The following is a 26053-nucleotide window of genomic DNA, read 5'->3' on the forward strand; positions in this document are numbered from 1 at the left end:
CCGGTCTGAACCGGGAGCAACCCACCACTGCTCTGCACATGCATGGAGGAGGCGCACGTGCTCACATCTGCGAATCAGTAGTGAAGGTAAGTAAATTTAACCCCTGGCATATACCCACATATATTATATGACACAGAGAAGCAACACAGTCATGTAACACGGCAAAAACAACAGCACAACTGTCATTTAGTGACCCTTCAAAATGAGAACGGCACTGAAAAAAGTGAGTTATGACAGTTTTTCACCCTTATGACCGTTACAGCATCCTCGCGATCGTAAGCAATTGGCTCATATTTTTTCTTTTAAAAGCCTCTGATGATCCCAGCTGACTTGCCTGATCAGCAGAGGCTTTTTTTTTTAGTTTTAAAAGCATTTTTTTTCAGCCAAAGAGGTTGTAGAAAAAATGCTTTTAAAAATAAAAAAAAAGCTTCTGATGATTGCGCGGCTCAGCTGGGCAATGGGGGGGGGGGTGTAGGGATTTTTGCTACCGGTTCTCTGAACCACCCGCCTCCATCTCTACCGGATCGGGCGATCCGGTCCGAACCGGGAGTATTTCACCCCTGATTTGGGCTCCATTGTGGTCGTAAGCCGAGGACGACCTGTACCCGACATGGGAAGAGGGCATCTTGGGGGCAGCTGAGGAAAAGGCTGAACATCTGGCTGTTTGAAACTCACACATCCTGCTGGCCATCATTTATTTTTTATTTTATTTTATTTATTTTATTTTATTTATTTATTTGTTTCAATTTCTATACCGCCCTTCTCCAAATAGGACTCAGGGCGGTGAACGGCCAAAGTAAAAAACAGAACATACAAAATTTAAAAAACAGTTTAAAATAATTAAATATTTTGGCCGTAAATTAAAACAATCCGATTTAAAATCAATTTAAAATTTAAAGCATGTTGTTGTAAAAGATGACAAAATACTTTCCCCTTATCACATCTACAAAACAAAGAGAAACTAGTCATAAATATTTCCCTTCTGGCAATGGCTCTTCTGACACAACTTTCACTCAGAATTTTTTTTTTCTTTTTAATTGCACAAGGGACGGTCTTGGTTTTTGTATAAATTGGAGGAGCAGATTCCTTGTTGGCCTCAGAGAGAAGTGCTGCACTTTGGGCTTCCTTCCTAAAAGAGTTTCCTAGATGTTCTCCAAAGCCAAGATGGTAAGTAAAATGGTTTCTTCTTTCTTCTTTATTCACAAACCCAGAGCTCGATTTAACTCGGATGTGAGAGGAGAATGGCTGGAGGAATGAAATGGCCCCTTTTGGGACAGCGGTTCTCTGAAACCCAGAGTTGTAATTGCGCTTATAATAATGAGAGAAATACTCTGTGCATTGTTTAGATACAGTAAAGACAGAAATACAGAAAGAATTGAAGCACAAATGCTTTCTAGAGAGAAAGGACAAAAAAGAACGATGAATGAATTGCATTGGGGGATGAGTGTAAAATCCAGATGTAACTGGTGGTATTTTTTGAGTAGGGACTCAAGTAGAGTGTCAGCATTCGAGAAAAACCCCAACTCCAAGTAAAGACTCTGAAGTGAGCATTTTTCAAAGTTCTATTTACTGGAATAGGTAAACTGGCACATCTTCCCTAAGGGGAGAGCCTTCTCTATGGGGGCACCTCCGATCTGGAGCGAGCTCCCCCCAGAGATACGGAGGATCCCGGATCTGCGCACCTTCCGTCACGCGCTCAAGACTCTCTTATTTCATCAAGCTGCCCTGGCCTAAATCTTCTCCCCTTTTAACTGTAAATTTTAATTTGTTTTTAAATTATCGGGTATTTTAAATTTGTTTCAGCCAAATTATTTAATCCGTTTTTATTCTATTTTAAATTTTTGTATTTATGTGTTATTATTGTGCCTGTTCACCGCCCTGAATCCTTCGGGAGAAGGGCGGTATAGAAATCCAATAAAATAAAATAAAATAAAATAAAATAAAATAAAATAAAATAAAATAAAATAAAATAAAATAAAATAAAATAAAATAAAATAAAATAAAATAAAATAAAATAAGAGTTTTTTAAATAGACATTTAGTAGCATTAAGGATAGATACACACCAGTGGTGGGTTTCAATTTTTTTTACTAACGGTTCTGTGGGTGTGGCTTGATGGGCGTGGCATGGGTTGGTGGGCGTGGCATGGCTTGGTGGGCGTGGCAGGGGAAGGATACTGCAAAATCCCCATTTCCTCCCAATCAGCTGGGACTTGGGTGGCAGAGAATAGATGGGGGCGGGGCCAGTCAGAATTTTTACTACCGGTTCTCCAAACTACTCAAAATTTCCACTACTGGTTCTCCAGAACTGGTCAGAACCTGCTGAAACCCACCTCTGATACACACATGCAAAAATGAATGTTTGGTATGGGGCAGGGGTCTCCAACCTTGGCAACTTTAAGACTTGTGGACTTCGACTCCCAGGATTCCTCAGCCAGGAAAGCAAAGCTGGCTGAGGAATTCTGGGAGTCGAAGTCCACAAGTCTTAAAGATGTCAAGGTTGGAGACTCCTGGTATGGAGGACACAACAACTCAGTAATACAGATTCAGGGTTGTCCCCTTTTCCCCCTCCACAAAGTCTCCCAGGTGGGAGAAGGCGCGAAAAGGGGGCAGACGCTGATGTGGGGGTAAGGTATGTCCCCTTCCATTTGTAGTGGGGTCAATTCCATCAATACCAATGCAGACGTTTTGCTTCTGGAAGGGTTCATGAGTATGAAGTGGTTGCCAAGCATCTGGATTTTGATGACACGGCCATGGGGATGCTGCAAAGATCACAACTGTGAAAAATGGTCATAAGTGCCCTTGTCACTTTGAACGTTGATTAAATTAACTGTTGTAAGTTGAGGATTACTTGTATTGAAGAGGACATTAGAAAGATTTTGAACAGCTGGTTTCTGAAGCATCCACCAAGTTCTCTGGTGACTTACCTTCTTCTTTTCTTCCTTTCTCAGAGAGTCTTCTTCAGCCTGATCGTCCTCTCTTTCATGCTGGCTAAATGTCACGGAGCATGCATGTCGGAGCCCTTTAAACCTCAGTTTATAAATGGTAACCAAGCCCTTTATTGATCTGAAGAAATCATGACCGTACTGCTAGAATCCTGCACTTTTGGTCACCACACTATAAAAAGAAATATCTAGAAAGAGTGCAGAGAATATTAATGCAACATCAGAGGTTTTCAATTCAAGTGTATAGAATGTGTTTCAATTCAATTGTGTTTTATTTTTATAGTTATAATGTACACTGAAGACAGTGGTGGGTTTCAAAAATTTTTTTACTACTGGTTCTGTGGGTGTGGCTTGGTGGATGTGGCATGGCTTGGTAGGCGGTGGCAGGGGAAGGATACCGTAAAATCTCCATTCCCACCCACTCCATTCCCACCCGCTCCATTCCCACTCCAGGGGAAGGTTACTGCAAAATCCCCATTTCCTCAAACTGAGACTCAGGAGGCAGAGAATAGATGGGGGCGGGGCCAGTCAGAATTTTTACTACCGGTTCTCCAAAACTACTCAAAATTTCCACTACTGGTTCTCCAGAACTGGTCAGAACCTGCTGAAACCCACCTCTGTATATAATGTGAAGGATGTGTGTTTGTTTTTTATTTTTATAGTTATAATGTACACTGAAAATGGCATTTAATTTTGTTGTATGAGATGCAATGAGAGTAAAGTAAAGTAAAGTAAAGTAAAGTAAAGTAAAGTAAAGTAAAGTAAAGTAAAGTAAAGTAAAGTAAAGTAAAGTAAAGTAAAGTAAAGTAAAGTAAAGTGAGAAGAGCAACCAAGAGGATTTGGGGACTGGAGGCTAAAACATACAATGAACGGTTGCAGGAACTGGGCATGGCCAGTCTAGTGAAGAGAAGGACCAAGGGAGACAGGATAGAAGTCTTCCAATATTTGAGGGGCTGCCATAGAGAGGAGGAAGGGGGTCAAGGTAATTCTCCAAAGCACCCGAAGGCCAGACAAGGAATAATGGATGGAAACTGAACAAGGAGAGATTCAACCTGGAAATAAGGAGGAATTTTGTGGCAGTGAGAACGATCAACCAATAGAACAGAAGTTGCCTTCGGAAGTTGTGGGAGCTTCATCCCTGGAAGCTTTCAAGAAGAAACTGGACTGCCATCTATCAGAAATGGCGTAGGGGTCTCCTACTTGGGTTGGGGTGGGGTTTGGACTAGATGACCTACAAGGTCCCTTCCAGCTCTGTTATTTCGTTTAACCCAGATTTCCATCAAAGGTCTCCTAAACCCCCAACCATATTAATGCAGAAGTTGTTAGCTCATCAGGGGTTCTTACAAATCAGATTAATAAGCAGAATAAAATGCTTTGTAGCAAATGCTACAGAGCCTTGGTAGTACAGTGGTCTAAAGCACCCTGTTATTAAGACCAGCTGCCTGCAATTACTGCAGGTTCGAATCTCGCCAGGCTCAAGGTTGACTCAGCCTTCCATCCTTTCTAAGGTAGGTGAAATGAGGACTCAGTTTGTGGGGGCAATAAGCTGACTTTGTATAGATATACAAAAGGATGAAGGCTATTGCTTAGCGCATTGTAAGCCACCCTGAGTCTCCGGAGAAGGGCGGCATGTAAATCAATTTTTTTTTAAAAAATGCAGAGAATTTGTGTATTAGTCACCTTTGCACCATAGTAAGTTTGGATGCATCTTCCGGCTCAACTGGAGTCTTTTTTTATTTAGGAAAAGAGGTGTGGCCAACCACTTGCGTGGATCCATTTGATGGCAAAAAGCATCCCATTGGGTCCAAATGGAATACAGATGATTGTATGAGTTGCAATTGTCTCAAAGACGGATTAACATGCTGTCACAGGTAAGAAATCATGCTAGCAGCTTATGGGGGGTGGTGGTGAATGGGAGACACTGCCCTGCCCTACTTCTCTGGACTTCATGGCCAGTTCCAGTCAGTGTTGGTGGCGCAGGAGAGGTGAAGCCAGTGGTGAAATTTGTTACTACTGGTTCTGTGGGCGTGGCTTGGTGGTGGTGGGGGTAATGTGACTGGGTGGGCGTGGCCAACTTTTTTCTTTTTACTTTTAAAAGCATTTTTTTTCTACAACCTCAAAGAGGTTGTAAATAAAAATGCTTTGAAAAGCCTCTGACAATCAAGCAACTCAGCTGGGATCGTCAGAGGCTTTTAAAAGCATTTTTTCCGAAGAGGTTGTAGAAAAAATGCTTTTAAAAGCCTCTGATGATCCCAGCTGAGCCGTGCGAGGCTTTTTTTTTTTACTTTTAAAAGCATTTTTTGGGCCGAAGAGGTTGTAGAAAAAATGCTTTTAAAAATAATTTTAAAAAAAGCCTCTGATGATTGTGCGGCTCAGCTGGGCATGGGGCCGGGCAGGGATTTTTGCTACTGGTTCTCCAAATCACCTAGTAGCCACCATTGCTACTGGATCAGGTGATCCGGTCCGAACCGGGAGCATTTCACCCCTGGGTGAAGCCCCGAGTCTTTTCAATGCGGGGTGCCTCAGAGTCCTGCAAAATCCCCATTTCCTCCCAATCAGCTGAGACTTGAGAGGCAGAGAATAGATGGGGGCAGGGCCAGTCAGAATTTTTACAACCGGTTCTCAGAACTACTCAAAATTTCTGCTACCGGTTCTCCAGAACTGGTCAGAACCTGCTAAAACCCACCTCTGGTCACCACACTATAAAAAAGACATTGAGACTCTATGAAAAAGGGCAGAGAAGAGCAACCAGGATGATGAGGGGACTGGAGGCTAAAACATATGAAGAATGGTTGTAGGAACTGGGCATGGCTAGTCTAGGGAAGAGAAGGACCAGGGGAGACAGAAGAGCATCTTCCAATATTTGAGGGGCTGCCACAGAGAGGAAGGGGGTCAAGCTATTTTCCAAGGCACCCAAAGAAATAATGGATGGAAACTGATCAAGGAGAGATTCAACCTAGAAATAAGGAGGAATTTCCTGACAGTGAGAACAATCAACTAATGGAACAGAAGTTGCCTTCAGAAGTTGTGGGACTTGAAATAAAGTCTTGGCTGCATCAACATTTCTCCCAGGGAGTTTCTATCCTTTTGTGCAAGTTCAAAGGTGGCAGATGATCCTTGATGACCTTGTCAATTAAGGTCAACTTTGACTGATTATAACTTCTTCTTTTTACTCCTCCTCCCCCCCCCTTGAAGGTATGGTGGTATTGCCGTAATAGAAGGATGTAAAACAGTGATCAATCCAGAAACATGTAAACATGAATTCTATAGACTTGATGACCCATCGAAGCGATGTGATGTCTGATCTCTCCACATGGAGGAGCTGGAATAAATCTCTTATGTATACATGAAGCTGAATAAATCTCTCCTCAGCGTCTTCCTTGCCTCTTCTTTTTATTCAATAACAATCAGGTTAAACGTGAGGTGGAACTTGCGATGTAAGGCACGTATAGCTGGGAGATATTGCCTGCATTAGTCTGGCATTGTGTTAGCAAGCAAACATTGCTTGAGTATGAATGCTGCTTGTCAAAAAGCCCATCGAGAGCAAGGAAGAATTGAAAGCATTAGAAATGAGAATTCATTGTCAGCTTTTCACCTCAACATTCTTTGAAGTCTGTTTATCCTCTGGTGCTAAGCAGGCTAAGCCTAAATAATTTTTTTTTTTTGAGTCTTAGGCAGGAATTTCATATTCCCAGGCCTATTCTAGCCTTCACTCTTTCTGTTCTGGCCTCATTGAATTGCTCTGCATTGGAGATGCAGTGGTGAACTTAAAAGATAAATAATTGGGACTAAATACTGTATTTTTTTGGAGTATAAGATGCACCTTCACCCCCCCCCAAAAAAGAGGGTTAAAATCTGGGTGCGTCTTATACTCCAAATGTAGCCCCGCCCAGCCTCTGAAATTGAGATTTCAGAAGCTGAAAAAAGGCTCTGAAAGAAGCTTCAGAAAAAAAAGCCTCCAAACAGAGCTTCAAAAAAAAAAACCTTTGAAAGAAGCTTCAGAAAAAAAGCCTCCAAACAGCTTCAGAAAAAAAACCTCTGAAAGAAGCTTCAGAAAAAAAGCCTCCAAACAGAGCTTCAGAAAAAAAGCCTCCAAACAGAGCTTCAAAAAAAAAAACCCTCTGAAAGAAGCTTCAGAAAAAAAGCCTCCAAACAGAGCTTCAAAAAAAAAAAACCTCTGAAAGAAGCTTCAGAAAAAAAGCCTCCAAACAGAGCTTCAAAAAAAAAAAAACCTCTGAAAGAAGCTTCAGAAAAAAAGCCTCCAAACAGAGCTTCAAAAAAAAAAAAAACCTCTGAAAGAAGCTTCAGAAAAAAAGCCTCCAAACAGAGCTTCAGAAAAAAAACGTCTGAAAGAAGCTTCAGGAAAAAAGCCTCCGAAACAGAGCTTCAGAAAAAAAAGCCTTTGATACGAAGTTTCAGAGGATTTTTTTTTCTGAAGCTCTGTTTCGGAGGCTTTCAGAGGCAGAAAAAAATGTTTTTTCTCAAACGGAGTTTCAGAAGTTTCAGAGGCAGAAAAAAAAAAGCCTCTGAAAAAGGTGGTTTTAGAGGCTGGAAAAAAAGCAAGGCACAGAACTCTCAACCAACGAACCTGTTGTTAAAATTCACCTCTGGGAAGAGGGGGTATTCCAGGAGGCAGATCCACCCGCCAATCAGCTTTTTTCTTATTTACCTCCCCAAAAACTAAGGTGCGTCTTATACTCCGAAAAATACTCCATTGATGCAAACTTAAGAAAATGCCGGAGCTGCCACAACATAAACGTCTAAATACAAACAAACATTGGCTCCATTTGTTGAGAAAAGTATAGTTTATTAGAGATCAAGCGTATTGCATTAGTACAAAACCAGAACTGAAAATCACAGTTCTGCCTTTGCAGTATCCTGCCATCTAAATTGTTTCTGAGCTTTTGAAGAATACTGGGTCTAAAACATGCTTTGGGGTACCGCTCCACATACTTCCCTCCATGTGCATGATATTCCATTGAGGACTATACATTGAGTTGGTCTGACAATTTTGAATCCATCTTGTAGAGGTTGTGGTCTACTTTGTCAAATGCCTTACTGAAGGTTGTAACAGACAGGCAAAAAGCATGCATGGAAACCCATATAAGCAGAAGATTCAGATAACATTCTTTTTTTTTTTTTTAATTGAAAAAGTTTTCAAATACAGATTTTTTCCCCTTTTTTTCCCCCCCTCTCCCTCCCCCTCCCTAACCCCCCCTCCCCACCCCACCCATCCCCCCCGTGACTTCTTCATAACAAAAAAAAACCTAATTCGTAACAGATTACTTACTCCCTCCTCAAGATATTGACCTTTACTTACTAAAAATATTATTAATATTATAACATCCCCCTTTATCCATACATTTCAGAAAAGAGAAAAGAGAAAAGAAAGGGAAAAAAAGGAAAAAGAGAAGAAAAAAAAAGACGTTATACTATGACATTATAACTTCTCCACTTTAAAACTATACAATAAGTCCTACTTTAACATTTAATCTTCTATGTATATTACTATGACATTTCAAAGCAGCCTTCCCCATCAAATCTAGTTTAACATTTATTCCACTGTATCCATTTCCTCCACTCCCCTAAATATATCACTTAAAAATCCCTTTTCTTAGACTAATCAATCTACTGACTAGCTTATTCACCCACTATCAAGCAAAATTACCATACACAACATTTCTTAATATCATTGATTCACTGCCCACCCTACTTAAAAATCTATGTCTATATTTTCCATTATATCTAAATAAAAAAAAAAAAAGAAAGAAAAGACAATAACTTTAAATTTATAATCCATATAATATCTTCTTTAAGATCTTTCCACTGGATTGGTAGAACCAACATCCATAATCGGGTAACATAACTTGCTGGTGCAACAGTTTATTCAAGATCTTCAATCATATCTGCCCCCATCAGTAGTAAATATCTTCTTATATATATAAAAGTAAAAACAACCACCCGAGTGACATTATAATTATATTCCATATAGTAATAATTATGGGTTTCATCAAGATTATTAATTCCCGTCATCGTAGTGGGTAACAACCCGATCTTCTGCATGCCCCAGCATAATTCTCTTGCCTTGTAATTCGAGATAATATAATATATTTATCAACACAAAAAAAAAAATTCCAAAATGGATAATTCAAATCCATCAGTTTAAGGCTCCTTTCACGTCCCCAAATTACGGCCATGCAGAGATCTGCCACAATCTTCAGGATGATATTAACCATTACGTCGCCTCTTCTGTGTTTACACATAATAATTCATATTTTAAAGTCACTGGCTTCACTGTTGCCTGATTTAGAAATTTCTATTTTTATGCCACCTATTTCTTTTTTTTTTTCTTTTCTTTTTGTGGGTTTGTTTTCCATCCTGGTTTCTTTTCTACAAATTGTGTATCATCCGGTCGGATTTTGTTCTGCTTTGTAGATTGGTCTTGTTGGTTTTGTTTTTGTATCTCATATTTCTTTTTTATCCCTTGTATTTCACCTAATTGGTTTCCATGCTTATCCTTGCCTTGATAAGTCATCACCTTAAGGTTAGATGCCACTTCTCTCAGATTTGTAGATAGTCCAGCTGGGGTATCCAATAAATCCAAAGGCAATTCTTCTGGTACAGTCTCTATATTTTGATATTTTACCTTTATTTCCGGCTCCTTCTGCTTATCCTGTATTATACCTGAAGATGTTAAGTTCATTTTCAACCTATTTTGATAAAATTCTTCCGCTCTTTCAACAGTGTTTAGCTGATATCTTTCTCCTTGATATCTAAATATAATACCAACTGGGGCGTCCCACCTGTATAAGATATTTCTCTTTTTTAACTCAAGATTCAGATAACATTCTTAATGGACTAATAAGCGTGATTCTGGCTTTGAAATCCTTGGGAAATAGTGTAAGTCCCACTTATGAGAGTAGTGGAGCCAATCCTCAAAACGAGTAGGGGGCACCTTGTGGGAGGATGGGAACTGGCTGCACCCCTGTCTGTTTGACCTTGATTTGTCCATTGTTTCATTTTTTCTTAACATGTCGTTCTGAAGCTGATGAATACTTCCTCTTCACATCATCCCCAAAACAAATAGCTGCTATTTGTAAAGGAACTGTTTTCCTTCTGGCAATGGCTACTGTGGCACAAATTTAAACCAGAGACTTTCTTTTACACATGCGCAAGGGGCGGTCTTGTTTTTTTTGCAAAAATTGGAGGAGCAGATTCCTTGCCGACCTCAGAGAGAGAGGTGCTACTCCTTGACCTTCTTCCCTCCCAAGAGTTTCCTGGGGATTCCCCAAAGACAAGATGGTAAGCAAAATGGTTTATTTGCAGGAAGAACTCTAACTGGGTTAGACGTAAGAAGACAATGGCTGAAGGAATGAGGTGACCCCTTTGGGACAGTCCCTTTCTCACAGCTGAATCACCCCACACGGTTATGGTCGTGGGAAGAATCATAAGGGGATCAATCTGTGTACGTGATTTAGATAAGATAAAGGTAAAATAGAGTAAGAAGGGAAGACCAAATGGAACCAGATGTTTCTTTAGAAAAGAGAGATAGGACAAGTATAACTATTTGCAAACTACTTAGGAGGATGAACAAAAGAGTCTTCTGGTGAGTTATTTTTTCCTCCTTTTTTTCTATTCTCAGAGAGTCTTCATCTGTCTGAGCATCTTCTCTTTCATGTTGGCTACATGTCAAGAAAAGTGTTTTTCGGAGCCCCTGAGTACACCGCTAAAAGATGGTAAGGAGTCTCCTTATTCATCTGAATAAACCCTCATTGTACTGCCTGCGAAGGTCTAGCAATGCCAGCTGAAACGTCTCTGCCTTAGATTCTACAATCCAGGTTTCTATCCAAGGTCTCCTAACTGGGTCAGAAAAACACCTTCTGTACCAATGCAGGAGTCCTCACAAATCTAAGAAGTAAAATTTGATCGTATGCAGCAAAAGCAGAGAATTTATCTCCTTGTCACATTTGTCCAATAGTAGATTTCTGGAAGTTGCCTGCAGCTCTAGGGGGATTCTTGGTTGAGTTTGATGAGTTGGGTATGACTGCAGGCTCAACTGGATTCTTTTTTCTTAGGTAAAGGGGTGAAGCCAAACACCTGCGTTGATCGATATGATGGGAAAACCCATCCCATTAGGTCCAGCTGGAGGACTGCCGATTGCTTCGTTTGTGAGTGCAGTCGAGCTGGAATGAGATGTTGTGAGAGGTAGGGAAAAATTATGGGAGAGCTTTGGATGAATTAATTCATGCATGTTTTCTCCTATGTTAAGTCAAAAGAGTTTGCTAATGTAGCACATATTCCTGGATAGATACAGGTAAATAAACCTTCACACAGGTCTTCTATATTAGAGATGCCTTGAATGCAGTTGGAGGTAAACAAAGTGTAAGTTTGACTGAGGGCAGATGAGGCCCCATATGTTTGGAAGCCCCTAACCTGGCAGGGAGGAGGGCTCAAGCACGGAGCTAGTCTGGACCTTAAAAGTGCCAGAAGTGTCCCTCTCTGAATTTCTAATTGTCCCCAGGGAAGAGCTACTAGAGTGGGGTGATTCCTGCAATCTAGGCAGAATATAATACAGTCGCTCAGAATCTGATTGTTTGCTCCTGTAATTCCCTATCTGGAATTACTTTTTGATGTAACGTTGGGAAATTTTCAGGTAGCCGACCGTGCCCCTATTTTGGTTGACCAGGTCTCCTCTGGGTTAGAAGGAAGCATCACAATGAGCAATAGTCCAGCTGTCAGATAAAATCACTCAGCTTTTTTTCAGTAGGAGCCTCGTTGAGCTGAGCTTGATTATCTGGGAGGAGTTTGAGCCAACTGCTTATGAGGAAGTGCTCACATTCTTTGTGGTTGGTTAAGGTCATTATCCTTATTGCAGTCAACAGGAGGCAGCCAAAATGAATTTCTGGGTGCCTGAACCCTGAGATTTCTCCATGCAAAGGTGCATTTCCAAGAACTGGGTTTTTAGAATCAAACAAAGCGTTGGGTGGACTTGAACTACTGAACTTCCTTTCTCCAGTTCAGTAGTTCTCTGCAAATTCTAATGTGGCTGATGGTCTTAAAGGTTTTTGCCAATTCAAGTCAACTTTGAGTGGCCCTAATCTTTTCTTCTTCCTCTTCTTCACCCTCCCTTCTTTTTTCCCTTCAAAGCGACCGTTTTATCGTAATATTTGAAAGATGCAAGAAAGGGGAAAATCCAGAATCATGTGATAATGGAGCCCTGCAACGTGATGACCAATGTCGGCTTATCATCCGTATAGATATTAGAAAATTGAGAATTATGCCAATTGGGGAAAGATATCTGAATAAATATCTATTGAAAATGGTGAAGGATGCAAAATAGTGGTAAATCCAGAACTACGTAAACATGAAAATGTAGGCTAGATCGTAGTGTTGATTCGCATCCCCTCCATGCAGTACTGGAATAAATGTCTTACCTAAGCATCTTAATCTTTTCTCTTGTCTTTTCTTTTGATTCAACAAGGACCATGTTAAATAAATGATATCAGGCAGGCAGGACTGGAATTTGCTGCCTGTGTCCCTTTGATGTTTTGTATCAAATAAACACTGCTTGAGCATTAATATTGCTGGGTGAAAATCCCATCAAGATCAAGAAGGAATTGAAAAGCGTTGGACGTGAAAATTCACTCTCAGTTTGTCACTTTGAATTCCATCCTCTGTTGCTAAGCAGGCTGAATGTGAAGAAGGAATTTCAGTCTCAGCCAGGAATTTAACATTCCCTCACATTTTCCGGTCTTCACTCTTGCCATTCTGGACTATGTCAGTTGGCTTGAATTGGAGATGCAGTGGGGAATTTAGAAGATTAAGAATTGGGATTAAAGAACTCCAGTGAAGCAAAATTCGGAGAAGGCCCCAGATGTATGCCGGGTAATACCGGTAACTGAAGGAACTCGGTCACGAAAAGCTTGATAGCTGCTGATTGGCCCACATGGACCTCCAACCCCTATATCTAAGAGAATGAGAAAAATGTAACCACAGTGTCAACCCTGAAGTGATCCTGGCTGAGGACATCTTGGTGGCTTCACGGTTGCCACAAGGCAGAAGGGGGGACAGGGAGCATCGGGGAATAGATAGCTGGGTTTTGCCGTCAAAACAAAAAGCTTCCTGTGGGAACCAAGGTCATTCCAAGAGGTGGCTGGGAGAGGAGGAGCGGAGTAACAAATCAACCGGCCAGCAACACTGTTGGATAATATGATTTATGATGTGGGGGGAAGGCGGACCTTTCACTTTTTAAGAGTTCCTCTGCTAGGCTCTTCGCTAACTTCACCCCCTCCAGATGATGGGATTACTTAGGCTTCATTTTGGGGGTTTTATTTTCTTTTGGTAGAGGCCACCTTGGTTTGGAATATTTATTTATTTAGAAAAACAATGTTGGAAGGGACCTTGGAGGTCTTCTAGTCTAACCCCTTCCTGCTTAGGCAGGAAACCCGACACCCCTTCAGACAAACGTTTATCCAATCCCTTCTTTAAAACTTCCAGTGATGGAGCACCCACAACTTCTGATCACTAATCAATTGTTCCAGTCCTGTCTTAAGCATAAAAACCAGTGAGTTGAACTTGGACTAATCGCCAGGAGGCAGTGAGTTCTAATCCTGCCTTAGGCGTGAAAGCCAGCTAGATGACTTTGGGCCAGTCATTGGCCCTCAACCAATTTACCTCACGCGGCCATTGTTGTAGGGAAAAAGAGGAGGAGGAAGGAGTATTAGATATATCTGCCGCCATGAGTTACTTGTAAAAAGCAGAGGTGTGAAATAAATAAATGCATAATATAAATGAATAAATACTATTTGCTTTGCTTTTATACTCCCTGGACTGGAAACAGACACAGCATATCTCAATTTGGTAGTAAATCAAGCCACGCTCACAGAACCAGTAGTAAAAAAATTGGAAACCCACCACTGAAATAGAGGGAGAATCCGTCATGCTATTTTAGATGCCTGTGTCCCTCGCAAATCTAATCTCCTAAAGAAACAAAACCAGGAACATTCAGCTCAGAACATTTCAGAGAGGATAAGCCTGAAAGACCGGCCTTCAGAGACAACGAGCCATTCCGTATTGGGATAAAGGGATGATCAATCCTAATGTTATAAAAGTTAAAGAGAAGGTCTCCAAGATTTACTTTACAGTTAAATTTCTCTTTTGTTTTCAGCAAAGTAGAGGAAATCAACTAAATAATCAAGGATGCATTGAACGTAGCGGATTTGCAATCCAAGGTTGCTTTAGGTAAACGATAGGATACGGAAAGGGCATGAAGTTTGAAAACTATTGACAATTGATGTAAAATACAGAATTATTGCTGAAAGAAACCCTCCAGAAAATTGGGCAGGAAACTAAGCAAAATGGCCAGACAAGACAGTCAAAGAGCAGTAGCACTTAGACTTATATAGCACTTCAAAGTCAGAGGTGGGATTCAGACAGCTTGCATCAGTTTGGTCGAACTGGTAGGGAAAATTTTTCTGGGTCATGAAACTGGTAGCGACCTCTGGCTGGCCCCACCCGGCCAGTTGCCGCTCGCTTGACCCACATGCCCAGTCGCCGCTCATTCACCCTGTCCCACCTCTTCACTCCTCACTGTGTGTGGGTCCTCGTTTGTGTATGTGCACAATCTATGCTCTAAGTTTCCTGCCTAATCTGCCTTCCCACATGTTGCGTGCTTGCGCCCCAACTGAGAGGCCCTGATCGCCTCCTCCTGCCTACATGTAAGCCCGTGAGTGGATCTAGGTCCCCCCCACCATTGAGTTGGCAACGCCCACCCAGTCACATGGCCACTAAGCCATTACCACAAAGCAAGCCGCATCCACAGAACCAGTAGTAAAATACTGGGTCTAAGACAGACCTCGAGCTACCCCACTGCATACTTCCCTGTATGTAGACCATGTTCCATTGAGGACTATACATGGAGTATCGTTGGTCAGACAATTGTAAATCCATCTTGTAGAGGTTGTGGTCTACTTTGTCAAATGCCTTACTGAAGGTTGTAACAGACAGGCGAAAAGCATGCAAGGAAAGCCATATAAGTGGAAGATTCAGGTAACATTCTTAATGGTCTAATAAACCTGATTCTGGCTTTGAAATCCTTGGGAAATAGTGTAAGTCCCATTTATGAGAGTAGTGGAGCCAATCCTCAAAACGAGTAGGGGGCACCTTGTGGGAGGATGGGAACTGGCTGCACCCCTGTCTGTTTAACCTTCTCCCATTCTGTTGGGAGACTTGATTTGTCCATTGTTTCATTTTTTCTTAACATGTCGTTCTGAAGCTGATGAATACTTCCTCTTCACATCATCCATAAAACAAATAGCTGCTATTTGTAAAGGAACAATTTTCCTTCTGGCAATGGCTATTGTGGCACAACTTTAAACCATAGACTTTTTTTTACACATGCGCAAGGGGCGGTCTTGTTTTTTTTTGCAAAAATTGGAGGAGCAGATTCCTTGCCGACCTCAGAGAGAGAGGTGCTACTCCTTGTCCTTCTTCCCTCTCAAGAGTTTCCTGGGGATTCCCCAAAGCCAAGATGGTAAGCAAAATGGTTTATTTGCAGGAAGAACTCTAACTGGGGTAGATGTAAGAAGAGAACGGCTGAAGGAATGAGGTGACCCCTTTGGGACAGTCCCTTTCTCACAGGTGAATCACCCCACACGGTTATGGCCGTGGGGAGAATCATAAGGGGATCAATCTGTGTACATGATTTAGATAAGATAAAGGTAAAATAGAGTAAGAAGGGAAGACCAAATGCAACCAGATGTTTCTTTAGAAAAAAGAGACAGGACAAGAATAACTATTTGCAAACTACTTAGGAGGATGAACAAAAGGCTGAGATACTCAGGTATCCTGATCTGGGTGCAGCTGGGCCAGAGAGGGGAGGAAGATGTTCCAGGTTGACCTTGTTGTGCAACAGAGATCTCAATGCACACTTTCCCAAGATTGTAAACTTCATTTGGAGGGCTTTTCCCAAAGTTCATGAACATCATCATAAAACTGAAGAGGACATTGGAAAGATTTTGAACAGCCAGTTTCTGGAAGAACCACCGAGTCTTCTTGTGAGTCATTCTTTCCTCCTTTTCTTCCATTCTCAGAGAGTCTTCATCTGTCTGAGCATCTTCTCTTTCATGTTGGCTACATGTCAAGAAGAGTGTTTTTCGGATCATCTGAGACCACGACTTAAAGATGGTAAGGATTCCCCTTATTCATCTGAATAAACCCTCATTGTCCTGCCTGCGAAGGTCTAGCAATGCCAGCTGAAATGTCTCTGCTTTAGATTCTCCAATCCAGGTTTCTATCCAAGCTCTCTTAACTGGGTCAGAAAAACACCTTCTGTACCAATGCAGAAGTTGTTTGGTCACCAGGAGTCCTCACAAATCTAAGAGGTAAAATATGATAGTATTCAGTAGAAGCAAAGAATTTATCTCCTTGTGATATTTGTCCAATAGTAGATTTATGGAAGTTGCCTGCAGCTCTAGAGGGATTCTTGGTTGAGTTTGATGAGTTGGGTATGACTGCAGGCTCAACTGGATTCTTTTTTCTTAGGTAAAGGGGTGAAGCCAAACACCTGCCTTGATCGATATGATGGGAAAACCCATCCCATTGGGTCCAGCTGGAGTACAGCCGATTGCTTCATTTGTGAGTGCAGTCGAGATGGCATGAGATGTTGTGAGAGGTAGGAAAAAGTTATGGGTGAGCTTTGGATGTATTAAATTGTGCATGTTTTCTCCTATGTTAAATCAAAAGGGTTTACTAATATAGCACATATTCCTGGATACATATAGGTAAAAAAAACCTTCACACAAGTCTTCTATTTTGGGTAACCAGGTCTCTTCTGGGTAAAAAAGAAGCATCACAATGAGAAATATTCCAGCTGTCAGATAAAAATCACTCAGTTTTTTTCAGTGGGAGCCTCATTGAGCTGAGCTTTATTATCTGGGAGGAGTTTGAGCCAACTGCTTATGAGGAAGTGGACACGTTCTTGGTGGTTTTGATCTTGGCCAACAGGTTTTGGCACCCATGTCCCTCTCGGTTGGTTAAGGTCATTATCCTTATTGCAGTCAACAGGAGGCACCCAAAATGAATTTCAGGGTGCCTGAACCCTGAGATTTCTCCATGCAAAGGTGCATTTCCAAGAACTGGGTTTTTAGAATCAAGCAAAGTGTTGGGTGGACTTGAACTACTGAACTTCCATTCTCCAGTTCAGTAGTTCTCTGCAAGTTCTAATGTGGCTGATGATCATAAAAGTCTTCAAGTCAACTTTGAGCGGCACTAATCTTTTCTTCTTCCTCTTCTTCACCCTCCCTTCTTTTTTCCCTTCAAAGAGAACGTGGTATCGTACTAGTTGAAAGATGCAAGGAAGGGGAAAATCCAGAATCATGTAAAGATGCAGCCATTGGACTTGATGACAAATGTCAGCTTATCATCCCTATAGATGATTTATATATTAAAATATTGGAAGATTTATCAGTCCTGGAAAGAAATCTGAATAAGTTTCCCACATTCCTTTCAAAAACCCAGCCGCATTGAAAATGGTGAAGGATGCAAAATAGTGGTAAATCCAGAACTACGTAAACATGAAAATGTAGGCTAGATCGTAGTGTTGATTCTCATCCCCTCCATGGAGAACTGGAATAAATGTCTTACCTAAGCATCTTAATCTTTTCTCTTGTCTTTTCTTTTGATTCAACAAGGACCATGTTAAATAAATGATATCAGGCAGGCAGGACTGGAATTTGCTGCCTGTGTCCCTTTGGTGTTTTGTATCAAATAAACACTGCTTGAGCATTAATATTGCTGGGTGAAAATCCCATCAAGATCAAGAAGGAATTGAAAAGCGTTGGACGTGAGAATTCACTCTCAGTTTGTCACTTTGAATTCCATCCTCTGTTGCTAAGCAGGCTGAACGTGAAGAAGGAATTTCAGTCTCAGCCAGGAATTTAACATTCCCTCACACTTTCCAGTCTTCACTCTCGCCATTCTGGACTATATCAGTTGGCTTGAATTGGAGATGCAGTGGGGAATTTAGAAGGTTAAGAATTGGGATTAAAGAACTCCAGTGAAGCAAAATTCGGAGAAGGTCCCAGATGTATGCCGGGTAATATCGGTAACTGAAGGAACTCGGTCACAAAAAGCTTGATAGCTGCTGATTGGCCCACATGGACCTCCAACCCCTATATCTAAGAGAATGAGAAAAACGTAACCACAGTGTCAACCCTGAAGTGATCCTGGCCGAGGACATCTTGTTAGCTTCATGGTTGCCACAAGGCAGAAGGGGGGACAGGGAGTGGGGGGGAATAGATAGCTGGGTTTTGCCGTCAAAACAAAAAGCTTCCTGTGGGAACCAAGGTCATTCCAACAGGTGGCTGGGAGAGGAGGAGTGGAGTAACAAATCAACCAGCCAGCAACACTGTTGGATAATGTGATTTATGATGTGGGGGGAAGGTGGACCTTTCACTTTTTAAGAGTTCCTCTGCTAGGCTCTTCACCAACTTCACCCCCTCCAGATGATGGGATTACTTTGGCTTCATTTTGGGGTTTTATTTTCTTTTGGTAGAGGCCACCTTGGTTTGGAATATTTATTTATTTAGAAAAACAAAATTGGAAGGGACCTTGGAGGTCTTCTAGTCTAACCTCTTCCTGCTTAGGCAGGAAACCCAACACCCCTTCAGACAAACGTTTATCCAATCCCTTCTTTAAAACTTCCAGTGATGGAGCACCCACAACTTCTGATCACTAATCAATTGTTCCAGTCCTGTCTTAAGCATAAAAACCAGTGAGTTGAACTTGGACTAATCGCCAGGAGGCAGTGAGTTCTAATCCTGCCTTAGGCGTGAAAGCCAGCTAGATGACTTTGGGCCAGTCATTGGCCCTCAACCAATTTACCTCACACGGCCATTGTTGTAGGGAAAAAGGGGAAGAGGAAGGAGTATTAGATATATCTGCCGCCATGAGTTACTTGTAAAAAGCAGAGGTGTGAAATAAATAAATGCATAATATAAATGAATAAATACTATTTGCTTTGCTTTTATACTCCCTGGACCGGAAACAGACACAGCATATCTCAATTTGGTAGTAAATCAAGCCACGCTCACAGAACCAGTAGTAAAAAAAATTGGAAACCCACCACTGAAATAGAGGGAGAATCCGTCATGCTATTTTAGATGCCTGTGTCCCTCGCAAATCTAATCTCCTAAAGAAACAAAACCAGGAACATTCAGCTCAGAACATTTCAGAGAGGATAAGCCTGAAAGACCGGCCTTCAGAGACAACGAGCCATTCCGTATTGGGATGAAGGGATTATCAATCCTAATGTTAGAAAAGTTAAAGAGAAGGTCTCCAAGATTTACTTTACAGTTAAATTTCTCTTTTGTTTTCAGCAAAGTAGAGGAAATCAACTAAATAATCAAGGATGCATTGAACGTAGCGGATTTGCAATCCAAGGTTGCTTTAGATAAACGATAGGATATGGAAAGGGCATGAAGTTTGAAAACTATTGACAAGTGATGTAAAATACAGAATTATTGCTGAAAGAAACCCTCCAGAAAATTGGGCAGGAAACTAAGCAAAATGGCCAGACAAGACAGTCAAAGAGCAGTTGCACTTAGACTTATATAGCACTTCACAGTCAGAGGTGGGATTCAGACAGCTTGCATCAGTTTGGTCGAACTGGTAGGGAAAATTTTTCTGTGTCATGAAACTGGTAGCGACCTCTGGCTGGCCCCACCCGGCCAGTTGCCGCTCGCTTGACCCACATGCCCAGTCGCCGCTCGCTCATCCTGTCCCACCTCTTCACTCCTCACTGTGTGTGGGTCCTCGTTTGTGTATGTGCACAATCTATGCTCTAAGTTTCCTGCCTAAGCTGCCTTCCCACATGGTGCGTGCTTGCGCCCCAACTGAGAGACCCTGATCTGCCTCCTCCTGCCTACACGTAAACCTGCGAATGGCTCTAGGCCCCCCCACCACTGAGTTGGCAATGCCCACCCAGTCACATGCCCACCAGGCCATGCCCACCCAGTCACATGACCATCAAGCCATTACCACAAAGCAAGCCGCATCCACAGAACCAGTAGTAAAATACTGGGCCTAAGACAGACCTTGGGCTACCCCACTGCATACTTCCCTATATTATTATTATTATTATTATTATTATTATTATTATTATTATTATTATTATTATTATTTCAATTTTTATACCGCCCTTCTCCCAAGGGACTCAGGGCAGTGTACAGCCAAAGTAAAAACAACATATAATACAAAATTTAAAAACATTTTAAAATGTATTAAATAGTTTGGCCCAAATTTAAAATTCCAATTAAAACACCCCTAAAATTCCTATCTAGCTAGCTCAGCCTGTTGGAATAGTAAGGGCTTAAGGGCCCGACGAAAGGTACATAGGTCGGGAATCATAGGTATCCCTGGGGGCAGTTCATTCCAGAGGGCGGGTGCCCCCCCTGGGGGTCGCCAGTCAACATTGTTTGACTGACGGCACCCTGAGGAGTCCCTGTCTGTGGGAGCGTGTTGGTCGGTGGGAGGCCATCGGTGGCAGAAGGTGATCTCGTAAAAATGTAGATGATGTTCCATTGAGGACTATACATTGAGTATGGTTGGTTAGACAATTGTAGATCCATCTTGTAGAGGTTGTGGTCTACTTTGTCAAATGCCTTGTTGAAGGTTGTAACAGACAGGCGAAAAGCATGCATGGAAAGCCATATAAGCGGAAGATTCAGATAACATTCTTAATGGTCTAATAAGCCTGATTCTGGCTTTGAAATCCTTGGGAAATAGTGTAAGTCCCACTTATGAGAGTAGTGGAGCCAATCCTCAAAACGAGTAGGGGGCACCTTGTGGGAGGATGGGAACTGGCTGCACCCCTGTCTGTTTGACCTTGATTTGTCCATTGTTTCATTTTTTCTTAACATGTCGTTCTGAAGCTGATGAATACTTCCTCTTCACATCATCCCCAAAACAAATAGCTGCTATTTGTAAAGGAACTGTTTTCCTTCTGGCAATGGCTACTGTGGCACAAATTTAAACCAGAGACTTTCTTTTACACATGCGCAAGGGGCGGTCTTGTTTTTTTTGCAAAAATTGGAGGAGCAGATTCCTTGCCGACCTCAGAGAGAGAGGTGCTACTCCTTGACCTTCTTCCCTCCCAAGAGTTTCCTGGGGATTCCCCAAAGACAAGATGGTAAGCAAAATGGTTTATTTGCAGGAAGAACTCTAACTGGGTTAGACGTAAGAAGACAATGGCTGAAGGAATGAGGTGACCCCTTTGGGACAGTCCCTTTCTCACAGCTGAATCACCCCACACGGTTATGGTCGTGGGAAGAATCATAAGGGGATCAATCTGTGTACGTGATTTAGATAAGATAAAGGTAAAATAGAGTAAGAAGGGAAGACCAAATGGAACCAGATGTTTCTTTAGAAAAGAGAGATAGGACAAGTATAACTATTTGCAAACTACTTAGGAGGATGAACAAAAGAGTCTTCTGGTGAGTTATTTTTTCCTCCTTTTTTTCTATTCTCAGAGAGTCTTCATCTGTCTGAGCATCTTCTCTTTCATGTTGGCTACATGTCAAGAAAAGTGTTTTTCGGAGCCCCTGAGTACACCGCTAAAAGATGGTAAGGAGTCTCCTTATTCATCTGAATAAACCCTCATTGTACTGCCTGCGAAGGTCTAGCAATGCCAGCTGAAACGTCTCTGCCTTAGATTCTACAATCCAGGTTTCTATCCAAGGTCTCCTAACTGGGTCAGAAAAACACCTTCTGTACCAATGCAGGAGTCCTCACAAATCTAAGAAGTAAAATTTGATCGTATGCAGCAAAAGCAGAGAATTTATCTCCTTGTCACATTTGTCCAATAGTAGATTTCTGGAAGTTGCCTGCAGCTCTAGGGGGATTCTTGGTTGAGTTTGATGAGTTGGGTATGACTGCAGGCTCAACTGGATTCTTTTTTCTTAGGTAAAGGGGTGAAGCCAAACACCTGCGTTGATCGATATGATGGGAAAACCCATCCCATTAGGTCCAGCTGGAGGACTGCCGATTGCTTCGTTTGTGAGTGCAGTCGAGCTGGAATGAGATGTTGTGAGAGGTAGGGAAAAATTATGGGAGAGCTTTGGATGAATTAATTCATGCATGTTTTCTCCTATGTTAAGTCAAAAGAGTTTGCTAATGTAGCACATATTCCTGGATAGATACAGGTAAATAAACCTTCACACAGGTCTTCTATATTAGAGATGCCTTGAATGCAGTTGGAGGTAAACAAAGTGTAAGTTTGACTGAGGGCAGATGAGGCCCCATATGTTTGGAAGCCCCTAACCTGGCAGGGAGGAGGGCTCAAGCACGGAGCTAGTCTGGACCTTAAAAGTGCCAGAAGTGTCCCTCTCTGAATTTCTAATTGTCCCCAGGGAAGAGCTACTAGAGTGGGGTGATTCCTGCAATCTAGGCAGAATATAATACAGTCGCTCAGAATCTGATTGTTTGCTCCTGTAATTCCCTATCTGGAATTACTTTTTGATGTAACGTTGGGAAATTTTCAGGTAGCCGACCGTGCCCCTATTTTGGTTGACCAGGTCTCCTCTGGGTTAGAAGGAAGCATCACAATGAGCAATAGTCCAGCTGTCAGATAAAATCACTCAGCTTTTTTTCAGTAGGAGCCTCGTTGAGCTGAGCTTGATTATCTGGGAGGAGTTTGAGCCAACTGCTTATGAGGAAGTGCTCACATTCTTTGTGGTTGGTTAAGGTCATTATCCTTATTGCAGTCAACAGGAGGCAGCCAAAATGAATTTCTGGGTGCCTGAACCCTGAGATTTCTCCATGCAAAGGTGCATTTCCAAGAACTGGGTTTTTAGAATCAAACAAAGCGTTGGGTGGACTTGAACTACTGAACTTCCTTTCTCCAGTTCAGTAGTTCTCTGCAAATTCTAATGTGGCTGATGGTCTTAAAGGTTTTTGCCAATTCAAGTCAACTTTGAGTGGCCCTAATCTTTTCTTCTTCCTCTTCTTCACCCTCCCTTCTTTTTTCCCTTCAAAGCGACCGTTTTATCGTAATATTTGAAAGATGCAAGAAAGGGGAAAATCCAGAATCATGTGATAATGGAGCCCTGCAACGTGATGACCAATGTCGGCTTATCATCCGTATAGATATTAGAAAATTGAGAATTATGCCAATTGGGGAAAGATATCTGAATAAATATCTATTGAAAATGGTGAAGGATGCAAAATAGTGGTAAATCCAGAACTACGTAAACATGAAAATGTAGGCTAGATCGTAGTGTTGATTCGCATCCCCTCCATGCAGTACTGGAATAAATGTCTTACCTAAGCATCTTAATCTTTTCTCTTGTCTTTTCTTTTGATTCAACAAGGACCATGTTAAATAAATGATATCAGGCAGGCAGGACTGGAATTTGCTGCCTGTGTCCCTTTGATGTTTTGTATCAAATAAACACTGCTTGAGCATTAATATTGCTGGGTGAAAATCCCATCAAGATCAAGAAGGAATTGAAAAGCGTTGGACGTGAAAATTCACTCTCAGTTTGTCACTTTGAATTCCATCCTCTGTTGCTAAGCAGGCTGAATGTGAAGAAGGAATTTCAGTCTCAGCCAGGAATTTAACATTCCCTCACATTTTCCGGTCTTCACTCTTGCCATTCTGGACTATGTCAGTTGGCTTGAATTGGAGATGCAGTGGGGAATTTAGAAGATTAAGAATTGGGATTAAAGAACTCCAGTGAAGCAAAATTCGGAGAAGGCCCCAGATGTATGCCGGGTAATACCGGTAACTGAAGGAACTCGGTCACGAAAAGCTTGATAGCTGCTGATTGGCCCACATGGACCTCCAACCCCTATATCTAAGAGAATGAGAAAAATGTAACCACAGTGTCAACCCTGAAGTGATCCTGGCTGAGGACATCTTGGTGGCTTCACGGTTGCCACAAGGCAGAAGGGGGGACAGGGAGCATCGGGGAATAGATAGCTGGGTTTTGCCGTCAAAACAAAAAGCTTCCTGTGGGAACCAAGGTCATTCCAAGAGGTGGCTGGGAGAGGAGGAGCGGAGTAACAAATCAACCGGCCAGCAACACTGTTGGATAATATGATTTATGATGTGGGGGGAAGGCGGACCTTTCACTTTTTAAGAGTTCCTCTGCTAGGCTCTTCGCTAACTTCACCCCCTCCAGATGATGGGATTACTTAGGCTTCATTTTGGGGGTTTTATTTTCTTTTGGTAGAGGCCACCTTGGTTTGGAATATTTATTTATTTAGAAAAACAATGTTGGAAGGGACCTTGGAGGTCTTCTAGTCTAACCCCTTCCTGCTTAGGCAGGAAACCCGACACCCCTTCAGACAAACGTTTATCCAATCCCTTCTTTAAAACTTCCAGTGATGGAGCACCCACAACTTCTGATCACTAATCAATTGTTCCAGTCCTGTCTTAAGCATAAAAACCAGTGAGTTGAACTTGGACTAATCGCCAGGAGGCAGTGAGTTCTAATCCTGCCTTAGGCGTGAAAGCCAGCTAGATGACTTTGGGCCAGTCATTGGCCCTCAACCAATTTACCTCACGCGGCCATTGTTGTAGGGAAAAAGAGGAGGAGGAAGGAGTATTAGATATATCTGCCGCCATGAGTTACTTGTAAAAAGCAGAGGTGTGAAATAAATAAATGCATAATATAAATGAATAAATACTATTTGCTTTGCTTTTATACTCCCTGGACTGGAAACAGACACAGCATATCTCAATTTGGTAGTAAATCAAGCCACGCTCACAGAACCAGTAGTAAAAAAATTGGAAACCCACCACTGAAATAGAGGGAGAATCCGTCATGCTATTTTAGATGCCTGTGTCCCTCGCAAATCTAATCTCCTAAAGAAACAAAACCAGGAACATTCAGCTCAGAACATTTCAGAGAGGATAAGCCTGAAAGACCGGCCTTCAGAGACAACGAGCCATTCCGTATTGGGATAAAGGGATGATCAATCCTAATGTTATAAAAGTTAAAGAGAAGGTCTCCAAGATTTACTTTACAGTTAAATTTCTCTTTTGTTTTCAGCAAAGTAGAGGAAATCAACTAAATAATCAAGGATGCATTGAACGTAGCGGATTTGCAATCCAAGGTTGCTTTAGGTAAACGATAGGATACGGAAAGGGCATGAAGTTTGAAAACTATTGACAATTGATGTAAAATACAGAATTATTGCTGAAAGAAACCCTCCAGAAAATTGGGCAGGAAACTAAGCAAAATGGCCAGACAAGACAGTCAAAGAGCAGTAGCACTTAGACTTATATAGCACTTCAAAGTCAGAGGTGGGATTCAGACAGCTTGCATCAGTTTGGTCGAACTGGTAGGGAAAATTTTTCTGGGTCATGAAACTGGTAGCGACCTCTGGCTGGCCCCACCCGGCCAGTTGCCGCTCGCTTGACCCACATGCCCAGTCGCCGCTCATTCACCCTGTCCCACCTCTTCACTCCTCACTGTGTGTGGGTCCTCGTTTGTGTATGTGCACAATCTATGCTCTAAGTTTCCTGCCTAATCTGCCTTCCCACATGTTGCGTGCTTGCGCCCCAACTGAGAGGCCCTGATCGCCTCCTCCTGCCTACATGTAAGCCCGTGAGTGGATCTAGGTCCCCCCCACCATTGAGTTGGCAACGCCCACCCAGTCACATGGCCACTAAGCCATTACCACAAAGCAAGCCGCATCCACAGAACCAGTAGTAAAATACTGGGTCTAAGACAGACCTCGAGCTACCCCACTGCATACTTCCCTGTATGTAGACCATGTTCCATTGAGGACTATACATGGAGTATCGTTGGTCAGACAATTGTAAATCCATCTTGTAGAGGTTGTGGTCTACTTTGTCAAATGCCTTACTGAAGGTTGTAACAGACAGGCGAAAAGCATGCAAGGAAAGCCATATAAGTGGAAGATTCAGGTAACATTCTTAATGGTCTAATAAACCTGATTCTGGCTTTGAAATCCTTGGGAAATAGTGTAAGTCCCATTTATGAGAGTAGTGGAGCCAATCCTCAAAACTTTTAGGGGGCATCTTGTGGGAGGATGGGAACTGGCTGCACCCCTGTCTGTTTGACCTTCTCCCATTCTGTTGGGA

General features: G+C 42.0%; 2 protein-coding genes and 1 long non-coding RNA gene across 5 annotated transcripts in view; 2 read left to right on the forward strand and 1 right to left on the reverse strand.

Annotated features, from left to right (window-relative positions):
• The window catches only part of LOC132709502 (uncharacterized), a 56317-nt gene that overhangs the window by 8098 nt on the left and 22166 nt on the right, over window positions 1-26053 (reverse strand). Inside the window, exon 3 of one of the 3 annotated variants that reach the window (XR_015729377.1) lies at window positions 2926-3131. The exons of 1 other annotated variant lie outside the window; for it this stretch is intronic. This is a non-coding gene — a long non-coding RNA (uncharacterized LOC132709502). The remainder of the gene's footprint in view (window positions 1-2925; window positions 3132-26053) is intronic. One more of the 3 variants, XR_015729376.1, reaches the window with a different exon arrangement.
• Window positions 1002-6319, forward strand: LOC132709499 (small serum protein 5-like). Its single transcript, XM_060683353.2, has 4 exons — window positions 1002-1167; window positions 2950-3043; window positions 4685-4814; window positions 6139-6319. Exons 1-4 carry the CDS (start codon window positions 1147-1149, stop codon window positions 6245-6247), a joined length of 354 nt encoding a protein of 117 aa, XP_060539336.2. The 5' UTR covers window positions 1002-1146; the 3' UTR covers window positions 6248-6319.
• Window positions 15376-17469, forward strand: LOC132709492 (small serum protein 4-like). Its single transcript, XM_060683304.2, has 4 exons — window positions 15376-15475; window positions 16035-16128; window positions 16486-16615; window positions 17265-17469. The coding sequence occupies exons 1-4, from the start codon at window positions 15473-15475 to the stop codon at window positions 17467-17469; spliced, it is 432 nt and encodes a 143-aa protein (XP_060539287.2). The 5' UTR covers window positions 15376-15472.

Source organism: Pantherophis guttatus, chromosome 9 (genome assembly GCF_059756535.1).
Source record: "Pantherophis guttatus breed Tessera chromosome 9, ASM5975653v1, whole genome shotgun sequence".
NCBI lineage: Eukaryota > Metazoa > Chordata > Lepidosauria > Squamata > Colubridae > Pantherophis > Pantherophis guttatus.